Source organism: Salvelinus namaycush, chromosome 9, assembly GCF_016432855.1.
Source record: "Salvelinus namaycush isolate Seneca chromosome 9, SaNama_1.0, whole genome shotgun sequence".
Taxonomy (NCBI): domain Eukaryota; kingdom Metazoa; phylum Chordata; class Actinopteri; order Salmoniformes; family Salmonidae; genus Salvelinus; species Salvelinus namaycush.
This window is the reverse complement of record NC_052315.1, coordinates 9,115,665-9,129,610: the sequence shown is the minus strand read 5'-3', so window position 1 is coordinate 9,129,610 and position 13,946 is coordinate 9,115,665. Positions and strand designations below refer to the sequence as shown.

Sequence of the window (13,946 nt, the reverse complement as noted above, 5' to 3'; positions counted from 1 at the left end):
TAGCCTTTGATATTATTAACCATAACCTGTTGTTGAGAAAACCTATGTGGTATGGCTTTTCAACCTCTGCCATATCGTGGATTCAGAGCTATCTATCAAATAGAACTCAAAGGGTTTTCTTTAATGGAAGCTTCTCTAATGTCAAACGTGCAAAGTGTGGTGTACCACAGGGCAGCTATCTAGGCCCTCTTCTCTTAGTTTTTACCAATGATCTGACACTGGCATTAAACAAAGACTGCGTGTCCATGTATGCTGATGATTCAACCATATACGCATCAGCAACCACAGCTAATGAAGTCACTGAAACCCTTAACAAAGAGTTGCAGTCTGTTTTGGAATGGGTGGCCAGTAATAAACTGGTCCTGAACATCTCTAAAACTAAGAGCATTGTATTTGGTACAAATCATTCCCTAAATTTTAGACCTCTGAAGCTGAATCTGGTAATGAATGGTGTGGCTGTTGAACAAGTTGAGGAGACTAAATTACTTGGTGTTACCTTAGTTTGTAAATTGTCATGGTCAAAACATATAGATTAAATTGTTGTAAAGATGGGGAGAGGTCTGGCCGTAACAAAGAGATGCTCTGCTTTTTTGACACCACACAAAGCAAGTCCTGCAGGCTCTAGTTTTGTCTTATCTTGATTATTGTCCAGTCATATGGTCAAGTGCTGCAAAGAAAGACCTAGTTAAGCTGCAGCTGGTCCAGAACAGAGCGGCACGTTTTGCTCTTCATTGTAATCAGAAGGTTAATATTAATACTATGCATGCCAGTCTCTCTTGGCTAAGTTGAGTTGAGGAAAGACTGACTGCATCACTTCTTGTTTTTCTAAGAAACAAGTGTTGAAAATTCCAATTTGTTTGCATAGTCAACTTACACACAGCAGTGAAGACACACATATCCCTGTGGCGTTAGGCTAGGCTATGCTAGTCATCTTTTTTGATGGGGGGATCCCGGATCCGGGTTTGTGACTCGTTAGAGGTTAACCCACCAGACATGCCACCAGGGGTCTTTTCATAGTCCCCAGGTCCAGAACAAATTCAAGAAAATGTACAGTATTATACAGAGCCATGAGTGCCTGGATCTCCGTTCCATCTCATATTGCTCAAGTGAACCATGTGAACCTCGCCCATGTGACCTACTTGTTGTGTGTATGTACTGACATGTATGTGCAACTGATAGATGCACACACACACACTTCATGTCAATGTTTTTAAATGTATGTCAATTGTAAAGTATTTTGTCTGTAAATGTGTCGATAGGAACTGGTTCAGAGCAGAGGGGAATCCTACAAAGCAGGTTTAAAGGAGTTTGGTCAACTCTGAGTTCAACTTGGGATAACCAGGGGCAGGCTAACTCACGACTAACTCCACTTATCCTGAATTAAATGACTAAGCTGCGAGTTGAGGACCAATGAAATCAGATTCCTTCCCTCTTGCAAAGATTGTGTCATCATCCACTTCATTTGAGGAAGACAACTGACTAAATATTTTATTCATCAAATGGTTTTTTTCTGTGTAAAAAAAATGGAATGTTAAAATATATCACATTACACATTTAGTAATGACAGAATGCATTTTAAACTTCACTCAAAAGTAACACATTTGATTGAATAAAATGATTAAAAAAATATTAATAGAGTGAGGAAAAAAAGGTGCTTGCGCATTGATAAGCACACCAACGGTAAGTAATAAAATAAAGACAGCACTTCTAAAAACCTATTTCACTCCACAGCCTGTTGAATTTGGAAGATAACTTTTCTTTCATTTTGATATTGGCACCAATGGAAAATGTGCCATGGATGGATGTTTCAGCATTGTCTCAATGAAGAGTTCTGACTCGCCCATGGATGGATGTTTCAGCATTGTCTCAATGAAGAGTTCTGACTCGCCCATGGATGGATGTTTCAGCATTATCTCCAATGAAGAGTTCTGACTCGCCCATGGATGGATGTTTCAGCATTGTCTCAATGAAGAGTTCTGACTCTCTCATGGATTGATGTTTCAGCATTGTCTCAATGAAGAGTTCTGACTCTCTCATGGATGATGTTTCAGCATTGTCTCAATGAAGAGTTCTGACTCTCTCATGGATTGATGTTTCAGCATTGTCTCAATGAAGAGTTCTGACTCTCTCATGGATTGATGTTTCAGCATTGTCTCAATGAAGAGTTCTGACTCGCCCATGGATTGATGTTTCAGCATTGTCTCAATGAAGAGTTCTGACTCGCCCATAGACTGATGTTTCAGCATTGTCTCAATGAAGAGTTCTGACTCGCCCATGGATTGATGTTTCAGCATTGTCTCAATGAAGAGTTCTGACTCGCCCATGGATGGATGTTTCAGCATTGTCTCAATGAAGAGTTCTGACTCGCCCATGGATGGATGTTTCAGCATTGTCTCAATGAAGAGTTCTGACTCGCCCATGGATTGATGTTTCAGCATTGTCTCAATGAAGAGTTCTGACTCGCCCATGGATGGATGTTTCAGCATTGTCTCAATGAAGAGTTCTGACTCGCCCATGGATGGATGTTTCAGCATTGTCTCAATGAAGAGTTCTGACTCGCCCATGGATGGATGTTTCAGCATTGTCTCAATGAAGAGTTCTGACTCTCTCATGGATTGATGTTTCAGCATTGTCTCAATGAAGAGTTCTGACTCTCTCATGGATTGATGTTTCTGCATTGTCTCAATGAAGAGTTCTGACTCGCCCATGGATTGATGTTTCAGCATTGTCTCAATGAAGAGTTCTGACTCGCCCATGGATGGATGTTTCAGCATTGTCTCAATGAAGAGTTCTGACTTGCCCATGGATGGATGTTTCAGCATTGTCTCAATGAAGAGTTCTGACTCGCCCATGGATGGATGTTTCAGCATTGTCTCAATGAAGAGTTCTGACTCGCCCATGGATTGATGTTTCTGCATTGTCTCAATGAAGAGTTCTGACTCGCCCATGGATGGATGTTTCAGCATTGTATCAATGAAGAGTTCTGACTCGCCCATGGATGGATGTTTCAGCATTGTCTCAATGAAGAGTTCTGACTCGCCCATGGATGGATGTTTCAGCATTGTCTCAATGAAGAGTTCTGACTCGCCCATGGATGGATGTTTCAGCATTGTCTCAATGAAGAGTTCTGACTCGCCCATGGATGCATGTTTCAGCATTGTCTCAATGAAGAGTTCTGACTCACCCATGGATGGATGTTTCAGCATTGTCTCAGTGAAGAGTTCTGACTCTCTCATGGATTGATGTTTCAGCATTGTCTCAATGAAGAGTTCTGACTCGCCCATGGATTGATGTTTCAGCATTGTCTCAATGAAGAGTTCTGACTCGCCCATGGACTGATGTTTCAGCATTGTCTCAATGAAGAGTTCTGACTCGCCCATGGATTGATGTTTCTGCATTGTCTCAATGAAGAGATCTGACTCGCCCATGGATTGATGTTTCAGCATTGTCTCAATGAAGAGTTCTGACTCTCTCATGGATTGATGTTTCAGCATTGTCTCAATGAAGAGTTCTCTCTCATGGATTGATGTTTCAGCATTGTCTCAATGAAGAGTTCTGACTCGCCCATGGATTGATGTTTCAGCATTGTCTCAATGAAGAGTTCTGACTCTCTCATGGATTGATGTTTCAGCATTGTCTCAATGAAGAGTTCTGACTCGCCCATGGATTGATGTTTCTGCATTGTCTCAATGAAGAGTTCTGACTCTCTCATGGATTGATGTTTCAGCATTGTCTCAATGAAGAGTTCTGACTCTCTCATGGATTGATGTTTCTGCATTGTCTCAATGAAGAGTTCTGACTCGCCCATGGATTGATGTTTCAGCATTGTCTCAATGAAGAGTTCTGACTCGCCCATGGATGGATGTTTCAGCATTGTCTCAATGAAGAGTTCTGACTCGCCCATGGATGGATGTTTCAGCATTGTCTCAATGAAGAGTTCTGACTCGCCCATGGATGGATGTTTCAGCATTGTCTCAATGAAGAGTTCTGACTCGCCCATGGATGGATGTTTCAGCATTGTCTCAATGAAGAGTTCTGACTCGCCCATGGATGGATGTTTCAGCATTGTCTCAATGAAGAGTTCTGACTCGCCCATGGATGCATGTTTCAGCATTGTCTCAATGAAGAGTTCTGACTCACCCATGGATGGATGTTTCAGCATTGTCTCAATGAAGAGTTCTGACTCTCTCATGGATTGATGTTTCAGCATTGTCTCAATGAAGAGTTCTGACTCGCCCATGGATTGATGTTTCAGCATTGTCTCAATGAAGAGTTCTGACTCGCCCATGGACTGATGTTTCAGCATTGTCTCAATGAAGAGTTCTGACTCGCCCATGGATTGATGTTTCTGCATTGTCTCAATGAAGAGATCTGACTCGCCCATGGATTGATGTTTCAGCATTGTCTCAATGAAGAGTTCTGACTCTCTCATGGATTGATGTTTCAGCATTGTCTCAATGAAGAGTTCTCTCTCATGGATTGATGTTTCAGCATTGTCTCAATGAAGAGTTCTGACTCGCCCATGGATTGATGTTTCTGCATTGTCTCAATGAAGAGTTCTGACTCGCCCATGGATGCATGTTTCAGCATTGTCTCAATGAAGAGTTCTGACTCACCCATGGATTGATGTTTCAGCATTGTCTCAATGAAGAGTTCTGACTCGCCCATGGACTGATGTTTCAGCATTGTCTCAATGAAGAGTTCTGACTCGCCCATGGATTGATGTTTCTGCATTGTCTCAATGAAGAGATCTGACTCGCCCATGGATTGATGTTTCAGCATTGTCTCAATGAAGAGTTCTGACTCTCTCATGGATTGATGTTTCAGCATTGTCTCAATGAAGAGTTCTCTCTCATGGATTGATGTTTCAGCATTGTCTCAATGAAGAGTTCTGACTCGCCCATGGATTGATGTTTCAGCATTGTCTCAATGAAGAGTTCTGACTCTCTCATGGATTGATGTTTCAGCATTGTCTCAATGAAGAGTTCTGACTCGCCCATGGATTGATGTTTCTGCATTGTCTCAATGAAGAGTTCTGACTCGCCCATGGATGGATGTTTCAGCATTGTCTCAATGAAGAGTTCTGACTCGCCCATGGATGGATGTTTCAGCATTGTCTCAATGAAGAGTTCTGACTCGCCCATGGATGGATGTTTCAGCATTGTCTCAATGAAGAGTTCTGACTCGCCCATGGATGGATGTTTCAGCATTGTCTCAATGAAGAGTTCTGACTCTCTCATGGATTGATGTTTCAGCATTGTCTCAATGAAGAGTTCTGACTCTCTCATGGATTGATGTTTCAGCATTGTCTCAATGAAGAGTTCTGACTCGCCCATGGATTGATGTTTCAGCATTGTCTCAATGAAGAGTTCTGACTCGCCCATGGATTGATGTTTCAGCATTGTCTCAATGAAGAGTTCTGACTCGCCCATGGATTGATGTTTCAGCATTGTCTCAATGAAGAGTTCTGACTCGCCCATGGACTGATGTTTCAGCATTGTCTCAATGAAGAGTTCTGACTCGCCCATGGATGGATGTTTCAGCATTGTCTCAATGAAGAGTTCTGACTCACCCATGGATGGATGTTTCAGCATTGTCTCAATGAAGAGTTCTGACTCGCCCATGGACTGATGTTTCAGCATTGTCTCAATGAAGAGTTCTGACTCGCCCATGGATTGATGTTTCTGCATTGTCTCAATGAAGAGATCTGACTCGCCCATGGATTGATGTTTCAGCATTGTCTCAATGAAGAGTTCTGACTCTCTCATGGATTGATGTTTCAGCATTGTCTCAATGAAGAGTTCTGACTCTCTCATGGATTGATGTTTCAGCATTGTCTCAATGAAGAGTTCTGACTCGCCCATGGTTTGATGTTTCAGCATTGTCTCAATGAAGAGTTCTGACTCTCTCATGGATTGATGTTTCAGCATTGTCTCAATGAAGAGTTCTGACTCGCCCATGGATTGATGTTTCTGCATTGTCTCAATGAAGAGTTCTGACTCGCCCATGGATGGATGTTTCAGCATTGTCTCAATGAAGAGTTCTGACTCGCCCATGGATGGATGTTTCAGCATTGTCTCAATGAAGAGTTCTGACTCGCCCATGGATGGATGTTTCAGCATTGTCTCAATGAAGAGTTCTGACTCGCCCATGGATGGATGTTTCAGCATTGTCTCAATGAAGAGTTCTGACTCTCTCATGGATTGATGTTTCAGCATTGTCTCAATGAAGAGTTCTGACTCGCCCATGGATGGATGTTTCAGCATTGTCTCAATGAAGAGTTCTGACTCTCTCATGGATTGATGTTTCAGCATTGTCTCAATGAAGAGTTCTGACTCGCCCATGGATTGATGTTTCTGCATTGTCTCAATGAAGACTTCTGACTCGCCCATGGATTGATGTTTCTGCATTGTCTCAATGAAGAGTTCTGACTCGCCCATGGACTGATGTTTCAGCATTGTCTCAATGAAGAGTTCTGACTCGCCCATGGATTGATGTTTCTGCATTGTCTCAATGAAGAGATCTGACTCGCCCATGGATGGATGTTTCAGCATTGTCTCAATGAAGAGTTCTGACTCGCCCATGGATGGATGTTTCAGCATTGTCTCAATGAAGAGTTCTGACTCGCCCATGGATGGATGTTTCAGCATTGTCTCAATGAAGAGTTCTGACTCTCTCATGGATTGATGTTTAAGCATTGTCTCAATGAAGAGTTCTGACTCTCTCATGGATTGATGTTTCAGCATTGTCTCAATGAAGAGTTCTGACTCTCTCATGGATTGATGTTTCAGCATTGTCTCAATGAAGAGTTCTGACTCTCTCATGGATTGATGTTTCAGCATTGTCTCAATGAAGAGTTCTGACTCGCCCATGGATTGATGTTTCAGCATTGTCTCAATGAAGAGTTCTGACTCGCCCATGGATTGATGTTTCTGCATTGTCTCAATGAAGAGATCTGACTCGCCCATGGATGGATGTTTCAGCATTGTCTCAATGAAGAGTTCTGACTCGCCCATGGATGGATGTTTCAGCATTGTCTCAATGAAGAGTTCTGACTCGCCCATGGATGGAAATTTCTGCATTGTCTCAATGAAGAGATCTGACTCGCCCATGGATGGATGTTTCAGCATTGTCTCAATGAAGAGTTCTGACTCGCCCATGGATGGATGTTTCAGCATTGTCTCAATGAAGAGTTCTGACTCTCTCATGGATTGATGTTTCAGCATTGTCTCAATGAAGAGTTCTGACTCTCTCATGGATTGATGTTTCAGCATTGTCTCAATGAAGAGTTCTGACTCGCCCATGGATTGATGTTTCAGCATTGTCTCAATGAAGAGTTCTGACTCGCCCATGGATTGATGTTTCAGCATTGTCTCAATGAAGAGTTCTGACTCGCCCATGGCTTGATGTTTCAGCATTGTCTCAATGAAGAGTTCTGACTCGCCCATGGACTGATGTTTCAGCATTGTCTCAATGAAGAGTTCTGACTCGCCCATGGATTGATGTTTCAGCATTGTCTCAATGAAGAGTTCTGACTCGCCCATGGATTGATGTTTCAGCATTGTCTCAATGAAGAGTTCTGACTCGCCCATGGCTTGATGTTTCAGCATTGTCTCAATGAAGAGTTCTGACTCTCTCATGGATGGATGTTTCAGCATTGTCTCAATGAAGAGTTCTGACTCGCCCATGGACTGATGTTTCAGCATTGTCTCAATGAAGAGTTCTGACTCGCCCATGGATTGATGTTTCAGCATTGTCTCAATGAAGAGTTCTGACCCGCCCATGGATTGATGTTTCAGCATTGTCTCAAAGAAGAGTTCTGACTCGCCCATGGACTGATGTTTCAGCATTGTCTCAATGAAGAGTTCTGACTCGCCCATGGGTTGATGTTTCTGCATTGTCTCAATGAAGGGTTCTGACTCGCCCATGGACTGATGTTTCAGCATTGTCTCAATGAAGAGTTCTGACTCGCCCATGGATGGACGTTTCAGCATTGTCTCAATGAAGAGTTCTGACTCGCCCATGGATGGATGTTTCAGCATTGTCTCAATGAAGAGTTCTGACCCGCCCATGGATGGATGTTTCAGCATTGTCTCAATGAAGAGTTCTGACTTGCCCATGGACTGATGTTTCAGCATTGTCTCAATGAAGAGTTCTGACTCGCCCATGGATGGATGTTTCAGCATTGTCTCAATGAAGAGTTCTGACTCGCCCATGGATGGATGTTTCAGCATTGTCTCAATGAAGAGTTCTGACTCGCCCATGGATGGATGTTTCAGCATTGTCTCAATGAAGAGTTCTGACTCGCCCATGGATTGATGTTTCAGCATTGTCTCAATGAAGAGTTCTGACTCGCCCAAGGACTGATGTTTCAGCATTGTCTCAATGAAGAGTTCTGACTCTCTCATGGATTGATGTTTCAGCATTGTCTCAATGAAGAGTTCTGACTCTCTCATGGATTGATGTTTCAGCATTGTCTCAATGAAGAGTTCTGACTCTCTCATGGATTGATGTTTCAGCATTGTCTCAATGAAGAGTTCTGACTCTCTCATGGATTGATGTTTCAGCATTGTCTCAATGAAGAGTTCTGACTCTCTCATGGATTGATGTTTCAGCATTGTCTCAATGAAGAGTTCTGACTCGCCCATGGATTGATGTTTCAGCATTGTCTCAATGAAGAGTTCTGACTCGCCCATGGATTGATGTTTCAGCATTGTCTCAATGAAGAGTTCTGACTCTCTCATGGATTGATGTTTCAGCATTGTCTCAATGAAGAGTTCTGACTCGCCCATGGCTTGATGTTTCTGCATTGTCTCAATGAAGAGTTCTGACTCGCCCATGGATGGATGTTTCAGCATTGTCTCAATGAAGAGTTCTGACTCGCCCATGGATGGATGTTTCAGCATTGTCTCAATGAAGAGTTCTGACTCGCCCATGGATGGATGTTTCAGCATTGTCTCAATGAAGACTTCTGACTCGCCCATGGATGGATGTTTCAGCATTGTCTCAATGAAGAGTTCTGACTCGCCCATGGATGGATGTTTCTGCATTGTCTCAATGAAGAGATCTGACTCGCCCATGGATGGATGTTTCAGCATTGTCTCAATGAAGAGTTCTGACTCTCTCATGGATTGATGTTTCAGCATTGTCTCAATGAAGAGTTCTGACTCTCTCATGGATTGATGTTTCAGCATTGTCTCAATGAAGAGTTCTGACTCTCTCATGGATTGATGTTTCAGCATTGTCTCAATGAAGAGTTCTGACTCGCCCATGGATTGATGTTTCAGCATTGTCTCAATGAAGAGTTCTGACTCGCCCATGGATTGATGTTTCAGCATTGTCTCAATGAAGAGTTCTGACTCGCCCATGGATTGATGTTTCAGCATTGTCTCAATGAAGAGTTCTGACTCGCCCATGGATTGATGTTTCAGCATTGTCTCAAAGAAGAGTTCTGACTCGCCCATGGACTGATGTTTCAGCATTGTCTCAATGAAGAGTTCTGACTCGCCCATGGGTTGATGTTTCTGCATTGTCTCAATGAAGGGTTCTGACTCGCCCATGGATTGATGTTTCAGCATTGTCTCAATGAAGAGTTCTGACTCGCCCATGGATGGATGTTTCAGCGTTGTCTCAATGAAGAGTTATGACTCTCTCATGGATTGATGTTTCAGCATTGTCTCAATGAAGAGTTCTGACTCTCTCATGGATTGATGTTTCAGCATTGTCTCAATGAAGAGTTCTGACTCTCTCATGGATTGATGTTTCAGCATTGTCTCAATGAAGAGTTCTGACTCTCTCATGGATTGATGTTTCAGCATTGTCTCAATGAAGAGTTCTGACTCGCCCATGGATGGATGTTTCAGCATTGTCTCAATGAAGAGTTCTGACTCGCCCATGGATTGATGTTTCAGCATTGTCTCAATGAAGAGTTCTGACTCGCCCATGGACTGATGTTTCAGCATTGTCTCAATGAAGAGTTCTGACTCTCTCATGGATTGATGTTTCAGCATTGTCTCAATGAAGAGTTCTGACTCTCCCATGGATTGATGTTTCAGCATTGTCTCAATGAAGAGTTCTGACTCTCTCATGGATTGATGTTTCAGCATTGTCTCAATGAAGAGTTCTGACTCTCTCATGGATTGATGTTTCAGCATTGTCTCAATGAAGAGTTCTGACTCTCTCATGGATTGATGTTTCAGCATTGTCTCAATGAAGAGTTCTGACTCGCCCATGGACTGATGTTTCAGCATTGTCTCAATGAAGAGTTCTGACTCGCCCATGGATGGATGTTTCAGCATTGTCTCAATGAAGAGTTCTGACTCGCCCATGGATGGATGTTTCAGCATTGTCTCAATGAAGAGTTCTAACTCGCCCATGGATGGATGTTTCAAGATTGTCTCAATGAAGAGTTCTGACTCGCCCATGGACTGATGTTTCAGCTAAATGAAGAGTTTGGCATTTGACTAGCCATGTGCGACATGCATGCACAGTTACAAGCCTGCTAGAGTTCGCAGCAGGAGGACGAACAATATCCACCGTCCTAGTCCGGATGAAGCCTGAAATGGAATGTGAATATTTTTGTTGTGGCCACAGACAAGCACACCTGTCTCTACTTGTCAACTAATCACCAAGCCCTTGACAAACTGAATCAGGTGTTTTTGTGGTGTTGGGGTCACTGGAGGACAAACTGAATCAGGTGTTTTTGTGGTGTTGGGGTCACTGGAGGACAAACTGAATCAGGTGTTTTTGTGGTGTTGGGGTCACTGGAGGACAAACTGAATCAGGTGTTTTTGTGGTGTTGGGGTCACTGGAGGACAAACTGAATCAGGTGTTTTTGTGCTGTTGGGGTCACTGGAGGACAAACTGAATCAGGTGTTTTTGTGCTGTTGGGGTCACTGGAGGACAAACTGAATCAGGTGTTTTTGTGCTGTTAGGGTCACTGGAGGACAAACTGAATCAGGTGTTTTTGTGCTGTTGGGGTCACTGGAGGACAAACTGAATCAGGTGTTTTTGTGGTGTTGGGGTTACTGGAGGACAAACTGAATCAGGTGTGTTTTTGTGGTGTTGGGGTCACTGGAGGACCGTAGTTGGGATACACTGGTCTAAGATAGTTAAGGAGCACGTCATACAGATCCCATGAGGCTATGCATGTGCAGTCGTACACACACATACACACACGGCTAACACAGTATCCCACCACAAACACACACCATTCACTAAGGAGGAATGCGTGAAGTACACATTACACTCCGTCTGTGTTGTTTAAAACAATTCATATGTTACCTTGAAACACCCTCTGGACTAGCAATTAGATTTTCCTGCACTCATCTCCACCCTTTTAGAGTTCTTTTCAACATGTTCAGTGGTCTGTTGGATCACTTAGCCAAAGAGTAACTTGTGCCTATAACACTGTTTTGAAACGACAATACCAGGATATTACACAGGAAAGGCCAAGAACCACAATATGTTTGAGGAGTCATTGGTGTATCAAGTCTTGCATGACATTTTCTTTGAGCGGCCAACAGAGATGAAGGGAGGTACCTTCAAAATGAGCTCTGCCATAAAGCAGTCCAGGTGGAAAAATCATTTATCTGATAAAAGGATCCTCGAGGAGGTAATTTACGGTAAGTAGCTCTCCTTGAAAATGAATGGCACAACCACATGAGATATGGCGTAGGGATAATTGCTGTTAAATAGTTTACCGGTACTCCCTTCAAAATGAAATAGCAGTCCATTTATTTTAACATTCATGTTGTTTTGACCTCATAATATGAAAAAATTTAACAATTTCCAAAGCAAGGGAGTAGTTTGTCAAATCAATCAAGATTCTGTTTGCAAGAATGTCTCAGCTAATTCTTCTTAATCTGAGCAAATGTTGACCCAACCATGGCAGCCATCTCAAACTTCACCTCATTCAAATATGTTGTAATCTATGACTAATCTTCAACACAAAAAGTGTGACATCAAAAACAAGGCAGTACTTCATTTCTAGAGTTGGGAGAAAAGTCATGATAAAAAAAAAAGAAGGGCTGTACGCCATATCAAAACACTTCACCCAAGAGAAGTTTCTCATCCTACATTAAAGCTACACTTCCATAACATGATAAGTTGCTGTTTTAACTCAAGGCTGTGTTTCTCTGAGGGGGAGAATTACATTTTGCACCAGGGGCTTGTAAACAATGTTAACCACCGCTGGAAGAAGAGAGCTCTGTTTTGAGTCCAGCTTCACCCCTTCTCTTAGCTGTAAAACATAAACATCAACTACTAAAGCAGACGGTTTCAAGTCATTTAAAATTTAAAAATAACTGTAGAAATTCTAATGTATCTATATGTATAGACTATTGACTTCAAAATGAAAGCTAGACAGTCAGGGGTATCAAAAATGCCAAAAGTGATGAATAGAGGACAAATTTGGGCAAATTTTGACGGCGGGGCAATATAACCAATTTTATGTGGGGCCCTCTGGACCTCGGTAAAGACCAAATACGGCCTGCGAGGCAAAATGAGTTTGACACCTCTGACCTAAGGTGTTCTGGTCTGGCACTGTGGAGCCACACTCAGCACACAGAACAAGCAGCTCACATCCATACACCACATATTCATGTATGTCTATACACCACATACTACATATTCATGTATGTCTATACACCACATGCTACATATTCATGTATGTCTATACACCACATGCTACATATTCATGTATGTCTATACACCACATGCTACATATTCATGTATGTCTATACACCACATGCTACATATTCATATATGTCTATACACCACATACTACATATTCATGTATGTCTATACACCACATGCTACATATTCATGTATGTCTATACACCACATGCTACATATTCATGTATGTCTATACACCACATATTCATGTATGTCTATACACCACATGCTACATATTCATGTATGTCTATACACCACATACTACATATTCATGTATGTCTATACACCACATACTACATATTCATGTATGTCTATACACCACATACTACATATTCATGTATGTCTATACACCACATACTACATATTCATGTATGTCTATACACCACATACTACATATTCATGTATGTCTATTCATGTCAACAAACTGAGTGAGTCACCTAGCATCAGAGTACAAGAGTTGAAATCTTTCAGAGCCAACAAATGCAAACTCTGATTTCAGTAAAACAATATGTAAAAATAAAAGTATATAAAACAAAACGTGAGACAATATGAATAACAGAGGTGTATAAGACACAACATAGAAGCTACATATAGGTATTATAGACCCTACATAGATGTTATAGAAACTACATAGATGTTACACACTTCATCTAGGTGTTATAGACCCTACATATATACTACATAGGAGGTGTTAGACACTACACATAGGTGTTATAGACACTACATAGCTGTTACACACTTCATCTAGGTGTTATAGACCCTACATATATACTACATAGGTGTTAGACACTACATAGGAGTTATAGACCCTACATAGGTGTTAGACACTACATATAGGTGTTATAGACCCTACATAGGATCTGTTCTAGACCCTACATTGGTGTTCAAAGGAGGTGTTATAGACACTAGAATGATGAAACATAGGACAAGATAGTGACTGACCTGAGACCAGTTGGTAGAGGCTGTAGCGGTAGAGGACATGGTCCTGCTCCTCGAACCTCTGGGGCCCCTGGCAGAGGGCCCGACACTCCATGTCAGCCCTGTAGTACTCCTGGAGGGCCTCCTCGAACAGGGAGATGGCCTCCTCATAGTTTGCATTGTCATACAGCTTCACCCCCGCTGAGAAGGACCTCTGTGGGGAGAAAAGGGGAGAGTGGAATGGGGAGAGAGGGAGGGATGAAGGGTGGGAAGAGAGAGAGAGGGGAAGAGAGGTTGAGAATAGGATAGAGGGGGAGAGAGGTAGGAAGAAGAGGATTTGGGAGGAGGACAAA

At 42.3% G+C, this 13,946-nt stretch overlaps 1 protein-coding gene across 1 annotated transcript in view; it reads right to left on the bottom strand.

The window, feature by feature from the left end:
* Positions 1-13,946, bottom strand: part of LOC120053647 (prolyl 3-hydroxylase 2-like) — a 116,076-nt gene that overhangs the window by 28,603 nt on the left and 73,527 nt on the right. The window contains exon 3 of the mRNA XM_039000807.1: positions 13,618-13,807. Coding sequence (XP_038856735.1) covers positions 13,618-13,807 — 190 coding nt within the window. The remainder of the gene's footprint in view (positions 1-13,617; positions 13,808-13,946) is intronic.